This window comes from Montipora capricornis, chromosome 10 (genome assembly GCF_036669925.1).
Source record: "Montipora capricornis isolate CH-2021 chromosome 10, ASM3666992v2, whole genome shotgun sequence".
NCBI classification, from domain to species: Eukaryota; Metazoa; Cnidaria; class Anthozoa; order Scleractinia; family Acroporidae; genus Montipora; species Montipora capricornis.
In genome coordinates, this window is record NC_090892.1 from 67,670,360 (window position 1) to 67,685,602 (window position 15,243).

The following is a 15,243-nucleotide window of genomic DNA, read 5'->3' on the forward strand; positions in this document are numbered from 1 at the left end:
TTTTAAAATGGAGCAAAAAAGACAGCAATAAATTTCCAAACGGTTTTCTCTTCCGACTAAATAGTTACGTACTCTTTTCGCGTGGGTCCGCGTCTAACAGAAAAAACGAAGATCTCTGTTGTGTTTCCAAAATTAAGTTGTTAAAATTGCCATTCAAGAGATCCATAGAGGCAAATATATTAAGACTGACGAAAAAAAGCAATGCAAGAGGTCTCTGGAAGTTTAGAAATGTATTTCAGTTGCTCAAAAATAATTCTAAAGTGAATTTAGCAGCAATATTAACCGATATCATACTTAACATGTCATTGCACCTCACGTTGGGTACACTAGAAGGAAACCTTTTAGTTGCAATTACATTTTGCCATAGTCGTTCCAAGCAAAATGAAAATTGTTTGCTTTTCTCCAATATATAGCCAAAGCAACAAGATTCATAGTTGAGAATTTTATTCAGGAATCCCGCTTGCAAGCAGGGAGGGTTTTACTGAATTAAAATACTACTACAGCTAATAATACGCTTTCATCGCGTTGTAGGGGGTTAATTCCCGACCTATTCTAAAGTTCTAAAATCCACATCAAATTGAACGTATTTTCCTTTAATCGAGAAAAATCCGTGGAAAGGACGCCTTGCCTGAGTCTTTCTTCACTTAAAAGATATTCTGAATTGTCAGGAAACGGTGGAACCGTTGATTCTCTTGGATTTTCCGACCCCGAGATATATAAAATATATCGTCAGAATCCTTTGTAATTGTGTTACTGGAACACGGAGAGTGCTTTTTCGCACAAGTCTTTTTTGTGTTTAGCAGTCCTGCGGGTAATAAGATAAAAATGACGATTAGAATCTCCTACTCTCGAAGATTTGTTACGTCTGATTTGCGGTCTAGGTCTAGACATTCTTACTGCAATATAATATTATTTTCCAAAAGCGAGAGATAAACACTTTCTCAACTCAGACGAACTCGTTACGTTCCACTTTAAATAATGCACCATACACTTTCTAATTACCTTGTCTTTATACAAGCTCGACGTTTTCTTATAAGGAATTGTCAGTGGAAGGTTCTCCGTTCCAGGGAGCGTGTTTGCATTTACGAACGGCCTCAGCCCTTGTTCTATCGTAGGAGATTGGTACGGATTCCTTATCAGTTTTCCTTACATATCAATGACTGAGTCTTTCGATAGTTCGTCATTAGGGTCCGCCACACAAGTACTAGTGTCTGGAAGCATGGGTTGCTTGGTTGCCTCACTGTTTTTCATGTCACTGATGTTGTTCAAGTTGGATTCATATGGCTTTGATGACTCAGCTTGCAAAATTTCGTGATAGCTTTGATAAACATTGGTATACTTTGATAGCTTCGATGTCACTCTCCAAATGGAATTCACGTTCCAAATGGAATCTATTAATCCCTCGTGAGCTTAGGGGATCGGTAGAGACTGTCTTCTCGAGTCTTCTCACCACGGTCAGTGTAAAACGCAGACTGCAGGCTGCAGATCAGGGGTAAAATGCAGACTGAGGTTATAACGTAACTGTTGAAAAAGCCAAACCCATTGGAAATGCTAACCTTGGGCTTAATTAGGCCTAATTAGGCCTAAAACAATATTTAGGCTTAACTGTTAGCATTTCTAATGGGTTTGGGCTTTTTCAACATTTAAATTATAACCTCAGTCTGCGTTTTACACTGACCGCTTCTCACCATGTGTCTGTCGATTCCATTTCGACATGTATTAAAGTCTTTGCGTTGGAAAGTGAAAGGCGGTGCACAATTAATTGCACCAATGTGTACTTGTTCAGAATCTTTTGCTTCACCTTCGAAGAACGCCGTTTTTTTTAATTCTTCAGTTTCTTGCTCCTAAATGCAGCGGAGGTGCTCAAATTAAACACTTACGAAGAAAGCCAAACAGCAATGGCGGCGCACAACCTTGTAGCGAACAGGAAGTCACAGCTGTGTTGTGATTATCCATCCTTATTGCCTAATTAGATCGAACTTCCGGTTACGCAGGAGTAAGAAATTTGCATAAAGATCCCCACCAAAACTCGTGGATATATCCACGAGTTAAAATGGGCTATTGCCATCTTCCACCTTAGCCAGATTCGATACAAGCTTCATAAATAGAAGCGAGTCACGAAAATCCCAGTCACCAATCACAATAGAAAGGGAAATGTATCAGTTCCTGCAAATTTAACCGGGGAGCTCCCCTTTTAGGCTTAGCTAAATCTATAGATTATAGTAATTATTTACATCAATTTCATTTGTCTTGTTTCAATAATTTGCATCAAAATGCGAGGGCAACTCTGGTGTATACTCTTTCTAATCTACAAGTAGTAATGACATATATCAAAGCGTTTTGAGCAAATTTCCATCTATACATTGAGAAGTAGTTATCGAGCTCAGAAAGAGCTGTTGGTACAGTTCTGCCATTCATTTTGGTGCGTTTTGCTCAAGTTTCCAACTAAGCACTAAAAAGCAGTCATCGAGGAGAGAAAGAGTTGTAATGCAAAATCGAGCCAGGTTAACTTATTGTAAGAATAAATAACCCGGAAGCTCCGCTTTTAGGTTTGGCTAAATCTATATATTACCGTTCACAACTAACTTCTCAGTCATAAAGATAACCGGCTTATTAAGCGGTGGTAAATCTTTTCCACTTATCAAAGCAAAATATTTCCTTAGGCTCCCATGATGTTATAAAAGGTCATATAGATCCCCAAATTAAAAGCCGGGTTAAAAGTGCTTTACAACTTTACTAAGCTGGGTGATATTCGATTGCCATCCAGATGCAATCAGTATCACTGTAATACTGGTGCCAGCCATAGAAAATGTCGCCACTTTCTTTGACGCCAGCAAAAGGATCATGAGTGAAGCCAGGAGCCATTTTTACATCTTCGTACAAGGCCTTAAAATCTTTTTCACGGAACTTTTGCATCCTTCCAGTTCCATAGATCTGAGTGTGGACCTCCAACATCTCTGGATCGGTGTGATGATCGTGGATTCCACAGTTCGTCTTTTCTGGACTGAACCAAACGTTCACCTTTATGTTATACTTTTTCAAGACACCTCCATGGCTTGACTGCTCAGATTCGGTCACTACGTAGGGATCAAACTCAACGGACCCTACATCAAACTGCTCTGATTTGTACAACGGGACGTCCCGAGGGTAGGTCGGATCCAATGCTGACAGATGACACCAGTTATCTTCATTTATCATGCCCCCAATGTTGGTGCCTTCCGGGACAGTAATCAGGATGACGGACTGGGCACTGATGATGCTCACACCTAAAAGAACGAGGAAACGTACTGCTGAAATCTGGGAATCTCATTCATCTAGCTTCACGTAGAAATTTGTCCAAATAAAAGTTGTTTGTATAAAGACCTTTAAGAGGGAAAATCCAGAGGCAGTGTGTAAGGCGAGGGAGCCGAGATAAGGGAAGGTACGTTTTTTATTGGTGGGGGTGGGCCGGGGTATTTTAGAATTTTTTTCCGAAAAAAGTCGTAGACCTCCCACTTCCGGGAATGGATTAATGCATGACCCTTCAAAAATACCCAAACAAAAACACCTGACCCTCCCCCAGCCCCCTCAACCTATCCAAGACAAAAATAACCGGAAGTGGAAATGACAAACTGGAAGTGTTACTCAAATAACCATGTTCATCTGCGCGTGGCGTGTGATTGTACGGTGAAAACTTGAAAATGGGCAAGGATGTACGAGGAATAGAAAGAGGGAAATGTGCTTGTGGTGAATGCGAGGATTTCACGAGGTCTGATGGAGCAACGTGTGGCTATTGCGGCTGTGTGCCGACTCGCCATTCTAAAAAGGATGCCCGCTACTCCTCTGACTCAGTTGATGGCACATCGGCTGCGGGAACAAGTGAAAGCACAGGTCCAGAGAAGTGGAAAGATAAAGACCTAGGGTGGTTCCCGAACCCAAAGGGCGAATATAGTGATGTAGTAGATCGAGTTGTCGGTTCAAGTTCGAGTAGCTTATATGACGAATCCTCACCGGAGACTGATTTTATACCAGACCCCCGCGCGGAAACAAAAGCGGAGAGAGACAATTATGTTATGGGAGAAGATAGTTTTTTGATAAGTAAATTTTTCGACACCTGTAAAATAATTTAGATTAATTTCAACTGGTAGCTTTGCTTGTATATACAAAATAGAAGCGACATGGAGAATTTTTTTCCTTGCCAAAAAAATAATATTACCATCCCCAGGTTGAGAATAAAACAGGTTTGACCCTCCCTAATTTGTAAAAAAATTACTAAGGACCCTCCCCTCCGAAGCCCCGGCCCACCCCCCTCCCCAATTAAAAACATACCTTCTCTAAGTGGGGAAAAACAGCCATTGTTGACCCCCTCCCCCCCCCCTCCAACGGAGGTTCCGCTGTTCCATCTTTTTTCGAGTCTGGATAAGTACCTGATGAGATGAAATCACGTGACATACGTGTGTTGATACTGGGTTCATCAATAATAGGCTATGAGTAATTTTTTGTTTTTATTTTTTATTTTCTTGGTGCGAAACAAAACACGCCAGCATAGGCAAGAATTATCTTCATTACAGTTTCGCTGCATGGTGTTCATTCTCCAGAAAATTAAGTAGTAGTCTAATTCGCAGAAAAAACACCTAAAACATATCCAGATTTTGGATATTGGTTCTCTGATTCTTCCAGAAAACTTTCGGCGTACGTGATTGGTATGTTTGGGCGGCCGTCACCATCAAAAACACAAGCCTTGCAAGCCGTTAAGAATAAACTGTCTTTCGTAAAATTGTTTATCTTCCTAACCTGTGCACTTCGCGGTACAAACCTCGTTCGGCGCAAATTCCCGCCAAAATTTATCTGAATGACGTATGGGTTGTGACGTAAGACCCCACATTGACCATTCCATTTCAATCTTGACTTGTCCATTTCAGTTTTGTATTTTTAGCGGTTCTGGCGCAAACCATTTGCTGCAACACTAAACCATTTTGCTTTCTACTAAACCATTTGTCGTCACGCTAAGCCATTTGGGGTAACGCTAGACCGTTTCACGTTACGGTAAGCTGATTAATGTTATGCTAGACCATCGCACTTCACGATTAACCATTTTCAGATAAAATAAGCCATTTCACACTACTCTGAACCGTTCGTCACGTCACTGAAGTAATGTAGGGTAAGCTGGACCGTTTGCCGTGTCACTGCATATCATATCACAGTGCGCTGATCCATTCAAGACTTGACTAGGTCATTTTGACAAGGAAAATTACACCGGCCGTCTTTGGCACCGACCAATTCTGTGTAGGCTGCGATGATTGCATGAGTTTGAACCCGTGACCTCGCGATACCGGTGCGACGCTCCAACCAACTGAGCTATGAGGCCACTCACGTTGGGAGCTGGTCATTTGTGGGTTCTAATGTTCCCTTGAGGAACGAATCAACGATGAAATGATATATGAAATGGGGTTCAAACCCCGTTGAAGTCCTGAATTTTTCAGGCTCCTTTACGCAATTGCAGAAATTGCGTTCATAACTGAAGGAACATAGCTTCACTTGATTTCATATCCGCAGTTCATATATGATCCATTTCATATATCATTTCATCGTTGATTCATTCCTCACGGGAACATTAGAACCCACAAATGACCAGCTCCCAACGTCGGTAGCTTCATAGCTCAGTTGGTTAGAGCGTCTATCCGGTGTGTAAAATGTCAAGGAATTAAATATTTTACTGGAAATAGTGCATTGAAACATAGAATCCACCGTTTCAGTTTGTCCAACACATGGGACCGGGTGCTGAGGCGCTTTCCTAGTCGCATGTCACGTGGCCTCCAGCATTAGCTGATGAAGGCCATGGTTTATGGCCGAAACGTTCTATGTTTCAATACACTATTTCCAGTAAAAGATTTAATTCCTTACAATTACAAGACAACTTTTGTGACATTTGATAAATAACACAAAATATAGGGGAAAAGTACCTAAATGATATTTTTACATTTGACGCCCCATAAGTATTCAGTTACTTTCCGGAGTCTGCATCAAAATGTTTCATGCAAGAAAGATTGTGGAGCTACAATCTTGGACAAAAAAAAAGAAGGAAATTCCCCCCAAAATCATCCTAATCTCCTTCGCAACCGTCTTTCGGGATGACACGCAATGCGTTGCGTGACATCCCGAAAGACGGTTGGGATGAAGACTAGGATGAGTCCTTGATTTGGGAGAAGGGGCAGCCTTAATTTACCATTTCTTTTGTCCAAGATACTAAATTTTCGATGTTTTACTGTCGCCCCAATTTTCGCGCTTCAAAAACATCGAAAATCTTGCTCCTCGATCTTTCTTTGCGTAACACCCAGCATAAAGGCTTGCAACACGGGCTAAGATTAAAATGCTCATGACGTGAAAATTGTTATTTTCCTATTTGAAAGTCCATATCGAAAAATTAACTTTTGAGAAAGAATTTTTCGATTCGAACGAGTGGCGAATTTTCTACGATCTTCTAATGGCATTCGATCAAATTTCCCGCCATTTTGGCACACCACTCGCTCAAGTCTTCTCTCAACTTATGACATAGATTCAGGAACACGTAATTAGAGAACATGAGGATTTGAAAGTTGATGTGAAAAAATAGCTGAAAGATTCGTTACCGCTCGATGTAACAACACAGCTGATCCTGAAAAAAGAAAAAGTATACATGGGAATACTTTTTTCGACTCGGAAAACGCAATAGCCAAAAAAGAAGGAAAAAATGGCCGTAGATTTTGTCTTGGCGAAAAGAAAGAACTGGGATCCCGATAAAACTTCGTCACTTTGCTAAATTCACTTCAAAGACGATGACTTCTAGTATTGCTTGGACAGCAAAATGAAAAGATCGTTGAAGACGATTACAGGAACAGACATATAGGCGTTGATTTAATTCCCTCGCGAGACCTTCCTTTATATCCTCTTGTTCTTTTTACCAATTTGGTAGCCATTCCTCGTCTGCTAAAGGTTCTTACATGTAGGTTTCCGTGTAGTTCTGGGTTTCAGTGCAAGCGCTAGCTCACTCGTCGAGATCACAACTACTCGCCTCATATTCTTTTTTTTTAAATCGCCAGTTTATTCACTTCCAGATTCAGAGGCACTTTCCTTGATGATAAATATGGGCATGATTGATTTTTTTTGTTTACTGAAAAATACCAAAAACCAATCGCTGAGCGATACCTTCGCGTTGATTAGTAAGAAAAGGTAAGACCCACGCCAACAAGCATTCCTGAATCTACGTCACAGCGAGCCCGTGAAGTCCTGACCAGCGGAAGGGGTGTACCAAATAAAAGTAGGATTGAAAAAATTGTAGAAAATTCGCCTCTCGCTGGAATTGAAATTTTTTTTTGCCAAAGTTCATTTTTTTAATATGGACTTTCAAATAGGAAAATAAAACTTTTTAGGTTATGGGCACTTTAACTATTAAATTTTCAACTTCAGTTAATGAATTTCTCGTGCTCTGATTGGTTCACTTAATCTCGGTTATCGGCTTTTAGTATCACCCAACTAGTGCACTAATGCAAATGCTGCATTTTGATTGGCTACGCTACTACAGGACTATTAGTAATAGTCCTCGAGTAGCGAATAGCGTGACGCTTTCTTTCGTTTTGTTCCCATATAAATACATTTTCAACTTGCATTTACTAACTTTATTATTGCCTTTTCTGTCCGACTAGTTGAGTGATACTAAAACAATTAGACCCTTCGCCCTCAAGGGCCACGGGTCAATAGCCCATTCGGCTTCGCCTCATGGGCTATTGACCCGTAGCCCGCAAGGGCTACGGGTCTAATTGTTAAATATACCTTAGTTTGACCTTTTATGGCAATTGATTGCGCTAAGCGTGGCTCAGCTAAATTTCTTTTCGCAGGAAAGCAAAATTTCTCTGAATATAGCCAAAACCAAAACCTTGTTGTGGAAAGTCTGGATCAATTCCGACGTTTAGAAGTACGCGAAAAGGCAAAAAATGAGCCTGCGATGAGCCTGCGTCTGACTGACTACAAGGTATTGCACAACATCGCATCTTCATCAAGTTTTTTCGATTTCTCTCGGATTTTCTCGCTTTTTTCGCTCGTATTTCGTACTTCCAAACTTTTGGAGTTTAAGGAATTTAATAAAACAATTATTCCACTCGCGCTTGTTGTTGGATATGAGACTGGTTATTGGCTATTGCTGGTTTTCACTCACGTGATCAACAGCCATGTTTTTCAACGAAAACAAAAGGAAGCGTTTGCATAATAATAGAGTTAAATTCCCGGAGGATTTGGTCGGGGCACCAACATGGCCGCCTTTTCTTTGTTTAGGGCACCAACATGGCGGTCGTGACGTCATGTGAAAACCGAGAATTTACCATCTCATATCCAACGCACGCTCATGGACCTTTTCGCTTCTGGCCGCGGGAGAATAGGGCGAACGCAAAAAGAAAATTAAGGGGGGAGGAGAGGAGAGGAGAGGAGAAGGCAACGCCTGCGGACAAACCCGCAAACTCCGTTCGCCCACGAACGGGGTCTCTGATTGGCGCGGCTCGGATTGTTTGATTCACACCTCTGTTCCTCATGTCAAAGTAATGTATTGCCCGCAGCAAGGGAATAAACAAGAGAAAGGAATTCGATTTCGGTGGACTGATTTTCTTTTTTTGCCCGCTGAAATCCCTCACTACGCAGGCTTCTTTTACAGAAATGTTGCATCGAGCAGTTGCTCCGTTGTCGATAAAGGATTTAGCAGTGGCTTGATCTGATTAAACGGCTCGTCCAAGATGGAAATTTGCTCGCTAGTCTTCCCACTGGTTTCGGGAAAAGCCTCATTTCTTACGAAAAACAATGTTTCCTTCTTATCTCGTCCCATTTCTCGCGCAGCGAAAAGACTAAACTTCTTCCAAACGCTTGCTACGCAGGGTATATTGGTTAGGGGCAAACACGGCTTAAATTACAGTGAATGTACGGTCATTTTGCCGACTTTGAACAGTTATAAATCCTTTAAGGTCAGGCGATTGTGGATAGCGAGAATATCTCTCAAAAGCACTTCTATTGAGATTATTTTCGTATGACGATCAGAATAAAGCTATAACGAACGTAAACGAAATCTGTAAATTTCATATAAATCCTTGTAAACAAACTTATGCAAATTCCCGCGAACTTTGAAGCGACACGACGAGATCTCTAATATCCAATTTTCAGACGTTGTGCCCCGTGCAATGAATTAATTTTCCGTTGAGTGAATGATACTAATAAAATGACAAAAAGTTTTAATTTTTTTAAAATTTGCCTTTCTGCAGCGGAGTTATAGAGGTTTGGATTTGGCCATTCACTGTAATTTAAGGAGGCTCGAAATAGTTTGTCCATTTTTCAAACAAATAAACATATTCTGTTTTTAGATACAGATAGAGTAATCATATCAAGACAAAATTTGGCCAGGGTATTAAGTACCCATCATAGATTTCTCACATCAAAGTTTCTTCCAAAATAACGTTACCATGGCAACGATATAAGGCATTTCCTTGAGCCTTAAAATCAACATATATTGTCTTTTTTGAAAAAACGGGACGAAATCTTCCCATTCAGCGTTACCAGATAATGTTAGAAATAATTTTTAAATTATTTTAAATTCAACAAAATCTGTAGGTCAGTTTTTCAGAAAAATAACTGTTTTTGAAATGTGTCGCTAATTTCTTTTTTCACCCACAGAATTTTGTTTTAAATTAATCTAAGCTAACATGCAGAAAATGAAAAAAAATCACCGTCCGGAAGCAGAGATATAAGCGAGTAAAGTTGCAAAATCAGGAAAAATGAGGGGATTTACGCATGCGTCACCCACTCATTCGAGTGCACGCGCGAGTGAGGCTACAGGCCAACACAAACGGATTTAAGTGACCATTAAACCGTTTGTGTACAATTTTCATGAATAGGAGATGTCTATTTATATTCCATATGTATAGGAATTAGAAAAAAGGTGAGCAAAACTAGCGGTATTTGTTTATTTCTGGTGACCCACTTTGAATCGTGAGCTGACGCGAGCAGCTTTTAGAATTGCGTGTGTGGCTTACGCGCGCGCGCTCAGCCGAAAACCCTTTCGAGTCTCCTTAAGCCGAGATGGCCAACCAAGATGGCGTCAGAAACCGTGAAAAGGTCTATTGCTACGTGATGCAACACAAGGATCCTGCTCAGATGAAATGTAAAATGATTGTTAGATTAAAAGATCTGAAAGCAAAAAAAAAATGGTAGCTCGACGGTACTTACATAACCTCTAATTACTACAAGTTTTACCTTGTAAAATAGTCGACTTTCTTGGCTTCAAAACCTTGCGAGGTGGCGGCCCCGAAATGACGGCATCAGAGTTTGAAATATTCACCACAATTGTTGGTTTCCTCAGCTGTTTATCTTTTACTTCGGTGAGCCATCTTGACCTCAAAAACTTAGAAAATCCAAGAGGCGTTTTCGAACTGGCAGGCATTCTCTCTTCTTGTTTGAGCTTGCGACAGTTTAGTTGCGTGCGGTAAACATAAATGTACCTTGACACGCGCGGAAGACACGTCTGCTCATATGTCATCAATCATCCTAGGCGCTATTGCATATTCAACAGCCTTTTGAGAAGTTTCCTTAATTTTAAATGTGAATCGTGTCCTGGGAGGGTCACTTATTTAGCCTCCCGCTGACATTCCTTTGCTTCGTTTCAATTGTACAATTCATACAGAGCAAACATCAAATATGCAGATTTTGGGCAGACTTTTTCAAAATACCGCACAAAATTGATCACGAAGGACAAAAGAATCATTGTTATTCCGATTAGGCCTAGAGGGGAAAAGTACTTAAATAATATTTTTACATTTGGCGCCGCATAAAAGATCAGCCATTACAGCATTTCAGATTCAGTTCACCTCGCTTCTAGCGGTGAAAACAAATTTTTGAGCAGCGGTACATTCTTCATGCAACCGTGGCTGTTTCGCGGAATTGTATTAATTTCACTGGGTAGAGCGCAACGCACTGAATGAAATAAATTTTAACATTTGATTTGGTAGTTTTCACGTATTGTCATCGCCGCCTTGTTGGTGGACGAAAACAAAAGATCTGTCATTAGGTTCTTTGTTCGTCCAAAAGCAATTGCAGATTGCGGCATTGTTATCGATTGGTTGCATATCGCGCCGGAAACATCTAACAATGACGCTCTCTACAATATCGCAACATCACGCCATACATCATGCCACACATCATGAGACTTGAATTGTTCAAGTTCCGGGGGAGAAAAGAAATAATTGCCAGGGAATAGTTATAGTAGCGGCCAGTATAAAAACAGCGTCGACTGCGGACTGCGGACTGTGGATTGTGGACTGCTTGATTAATTTACTTTTTTGTCCAATATTTTAGTAAGTGTTGGTTGTGTTCAAATGAACAATTTAAAGGTAGAGTTTAACGGGACGTACCCCAGAAAAAAGGAAACAAAATGGGTTTTCAAGAACATGGCTCTTGTCATCACTGATACAGCAGAAATTGGAAACAGTGCCAAGATTCAAGCCCTGGTCTGTATAGGAACTCTCAGTCACACTTGATAGAGAGGGTGAACAAAAATTGTTGGCCGCGTTGCAATTGGCAATAGATAATCATGTGCTACTCGCATTTAGAACCTTTAGTAAGGTATATATGCGAAAGCTAGTGCACTTTAATGAATTGGTAAATTTCATGGATAGTATTACTGCTGTACGAATGCCGTACGAAGAATTCATCAGCCCTACATCCCGTGCCTGACGAAATATTGGTTAAACAAAGCCTATTCTGGTCTTCCCAAACGGAAAAAATTCTGCTTGTAAATGGTAAACAACCGGGGTGTTTATTTTCCCCTGCGAAACGCAACAAAAAGTACCGCCCCGCGCATCACCCATATGTTTGTAACATCTCCCCCCTACTCGGCCTCCTCCAATCACAGAACGTTTTGGCCTTTTTATTCAAGGCGAGGGCTCTTCAAAGACAGTCACGGAAGTTTTAGTCGTCTGAATATTCCTGTCTATTTCCACCTCTTATTCACGAGCTACAGACTTGCAGGTAAGCCCATCACCACTATTCTTACCAAGCCGTTTGGGGTTTTTTATGTCTTTTTTAGCAAGCTAAGATATTATTTCAAGACTTAAGTATTAGTGTGTAATGTGAAGTGCTAGTTTTGTACCCCATATGAACCATGTGAGCGTTAGCCCTACTTATGGAAATGCCCACACAAGGACAGAGAAAAAACTCTGCCCAGGGTGGGACTTCGGTTTAGATTACCGCTGCTCTACCGACTGAGCTACAAGGTAAGACGGGAGTGAGTTGTGGGAACTGAAGTGTTAAGGCTTGCCTATCAGTCACAATATATATATTTTTCTCCATTTGCTACACTGGATTAGCGTTCGCATCGAAACCGCCCTTTCGATGCTCTGCAGTTCAAAGGCTCGTGTTTTATTTTTTTCCGAAACGTAAAATCGGTCAAGGAAATGTTGGACCTTGAACAACAGGCGTTAGACACCGCTTCGCTGAACCGATAGACTGTAACAGCAGGGTATTAATGGGACTCGATTCTTTTTGCAAATACTTGGCTGCCTGTATTTCGCTTACAGAAACAAACGATTGAATTAAATTGCTGGTAGAGGGAAAGATCTTGAAATGAGTTTTGGCTATTTATACATATGACGAGCCAGAACAAGTTTAAGATGAAAATAGTTTTCCGAGAATTGCAAGCCTTACTGAATATGATATGCGATTTAGTACAAAAATAAACTAAATCGATACTTTTGCCTCAGGGTTGAGATGGCACTTTTGCATGTAATTGGTGGACGTCGCTAGAACAATAGGAGCGGCCTTAGCCTGTGTACAGCCGCCCGCTCTCCGAAAAAAAAAAATCGGGGAGGAGCGTCTGTGATTTACCATTAGTAGTTGTGTTCGATACCACGTGATTTTTCCTGGAATGTGTGGAAAATGATTTGATTGGTTATTACCCATCGATCATTACATCATTGAAACAACGAGTTTTGATTGGCCTTTATTTTTATTTCTCCACATCAACACCGTGAGAACCAACAAAGGAGACTAATGTTGCGCATGCGCCTCATCACCCCAAAAAGCCCTTGAAATTCAGTTAAATTCATTCGAAACGCGGGAACATGAGAAATGGCGGATGTAGTGCTGGCATCGTTAATATTCATCGCCTGTTTCCAAAAGGACGGCACACAATGAATGCAAAGATGAAGAGTCATTTGAAAGACTTGGGCATTACCTTCTCTTTATCACCGATACTGGTTCAATACAATGGGAAATACGGCGAAGGATCACAAATGAAGGGAACATGGCAAGTCAAAAGTGTGGCGATGAACTGCAGATGATGAATTGCAGGTTTCCCCTCCAAATAATACATAATTTAAACAAATTGCTATTTACAGGGTGTAAAGTGGTCAGAAAATGAGAAAATCGGGTTTTTTATTACCTAAAAGTAGGAAAAAAATTGCAGCATTTGCACGAGAATAGGTAAAGTAATGTAAATGCCTAATTGAAGTCATCATGGAGAGGTCAAAACTATTGCTTTTAAATCAACATGAAGCACAAGCTTGCTACATTTTTCTCAAGCCATGAGCAAAAAATAGTTAATTTTTCCTGAAAAACCAGCTAATTTCAAATGCTCAGAAAAATAGGAAATAACAATAGCTTGCACATTCATCAATTACCTAAAGATTACTACAGTACCCTCCGATTTCACTCCATGGCGACTTAGTAAATCCTCTATTCACGTTGCTAATTGTAACTAGTAGTTAAAATATGGGAACTGGCAAAGAAGAAGAAGGCGTTAATAACGCTGGCATTTCTTGTAAGGGTTCTGTGGACAAGAAGGAAGGTAAAATACATTAATTTTTTAAAGAACATTTAATGGGCTGCGCTAGCTTATATTGGCTTGAGATTATATACAAAACGAAAGGAACAGCGAATCTTACCTTAGCAGACTTGACAGCACACGATCAATCCTCAACATTCAGGAACATTTTAACTCGGGAATCTGCCCAAATCAATTATGCATGAAGCCACGGACGAAATATCGATCGCGCGAAAGTGAAAGACTTAAAAGAAAACAGCTTCTACCACTGAAATACCGCTATTCCGAAAGAAGAAAACGTGTATACGTCGCTGCTGCCATAAAAATCCCTGCAGCAAGTAATCGAACAAGACACCTTTGGCCGCCATCTTGTTTGTTACTTCGCGCGCGCGCGTGTGAAAAAACCTGGGTACAAGCAAAACCATCAACCAATCAGACAAAAGTCTCCTTTGTTGTGAGAACCACCGTGAGAGATTTTACGATGAGTTCGTGTGTACTTTGAGCACGGTACAAAATACGAATAAAAATCTTTTTGATTGTCAAAGAGTTTTTTCTTTTAAAGTACGAGCGGAATTGTTATCTATGGAGTGTAAAGTGGAAATCGATTCGACGTACATTTGTAGGAATTGTCTCCCGCTATTCCTTACCAGTCAATGTAATCCCAACGCCTTGCTCGGACCAGCCTAGCCATTCTCAAGTACAATCTACAAAGCGTGATGCCATGGAAGATTTGAGATGTGAATACACCGAGGAAAATAACAGCTCATCGGGAACGATCTGTGCTGTTCTGAAGATCAGAGACGTACCTGGTTGGAAGACTTGCAAATACATCCTTTCCTTTAAAGAGTGCTTCTATGCTATAAAGCCAAGGTATCTTAAAACTATCGGAGGCGCTCTTCGATGCACGTTTGAAATCTACCTCATTGACCACCATTTTGAGAATTTAGCTCCAACGAAATATGAGTCACGCAAATTTTGGTCAGCGTAGATCACTTAATAATGTATACAAAAATTATTCCGGAACACGATTACTAACGGTAAATCACAGACGCTCCTCTCCGATTTTTTTTTTCGGAGAGCGGGCGGCTGTACACAGGCTAGAGCGGCCTCAGCTGCCTGAATTATATCAAATAAAGCTGTGATTTTCAGTCGTTATCTCCTTTACAAACAGATTCCAATGTTGTCGTGTGCCTGTTCAGTGAGAGGTTGCCTATTTACCAAGTTGGGATTTCGAGTTGGATTTTCGAGTTGGTCAGAGTAAAATCCGTTCACACCGAACCTTGACCATGTTTTAAACCTGTTTAGTTAAACACGGTTTCAAAGTGTTTTCTTTTAATGGAAATTGAGGACTGCCAAAGACAGTTTACGAATATATGAAGGGGTAGTTTCTAAAGAAACTGTGGTGCTGCGTCGGTGGGGAAGTAGTATACAAAGAT

The 15,243-nt window shown here is 40.7% G+C and overlaps 2 protein-coding genes across 3 annotated transcripts in view; one reads left to right on the top strand and one right to left on the bottom strand.

The window, feature by feature from the left end:
* Positions 1 to 1,802: 1,802 nt before the first annotated feature.
* Positions 1,803 to 10,655, bottom strand: LOC138019569 (uncharacterized). Its single transcript, XM_068866417.1, has 2 exons — positions 10,246 to 10,655; positions 1,803 to 3,266 (listed from the first exon to the last, which is right to left on the bottom strand). Exons 1-2 carry the CDS (start codon positions 10,526 to 10,528, stop codon positions 2,737 to 2,739), a joined length of 813 nt encoding a protein of 270 aa, XP_068722518.1. The 5' UTR covers positions 10,529 to 10,655; the 3' UTR covers positions 1,803 to 2,736.
* Positions 10,656 to 11,242: 587 nt separating this feature from the next.
* Positions 11,243 to 15,243, top strand: part of LOC138019563 (alpha-glucosidase 2-like) — a 36,973-nt gene continuing 32,972 nt past the window's right edge. For both annotated transcript variants that reach the window (XM_068866406.1, XM_068866407.1), the window contains exons 1-2: positions 11,243 to 11,342; positions 11,924 to 12,015. The gene's annotated coding sequence lies outside the window, so the exon portion shown is untranslated. The remainder of the gene's footprint in view (positions 11,343 to 11,923; positions 12,016 to 15,243) is intronic.

Bases quoted from the DNA above. Each gene is read 5' to 3' on its own strand.
- LOC138019569 (XM_068866417.1), bottom strand. From the start codon at position 10,528: ATGACATATGAGCAGACGTGTCTTCCGCGCGTGTCAAGGTACATTTAT. The intron at 3,267-10,245 runs GTAAAACTTGTA...TCGTTCTTTTAG, and splicing joins AAAGTCGACTATTTTACAAG to GTGTGAGCATCATCAGTGCC.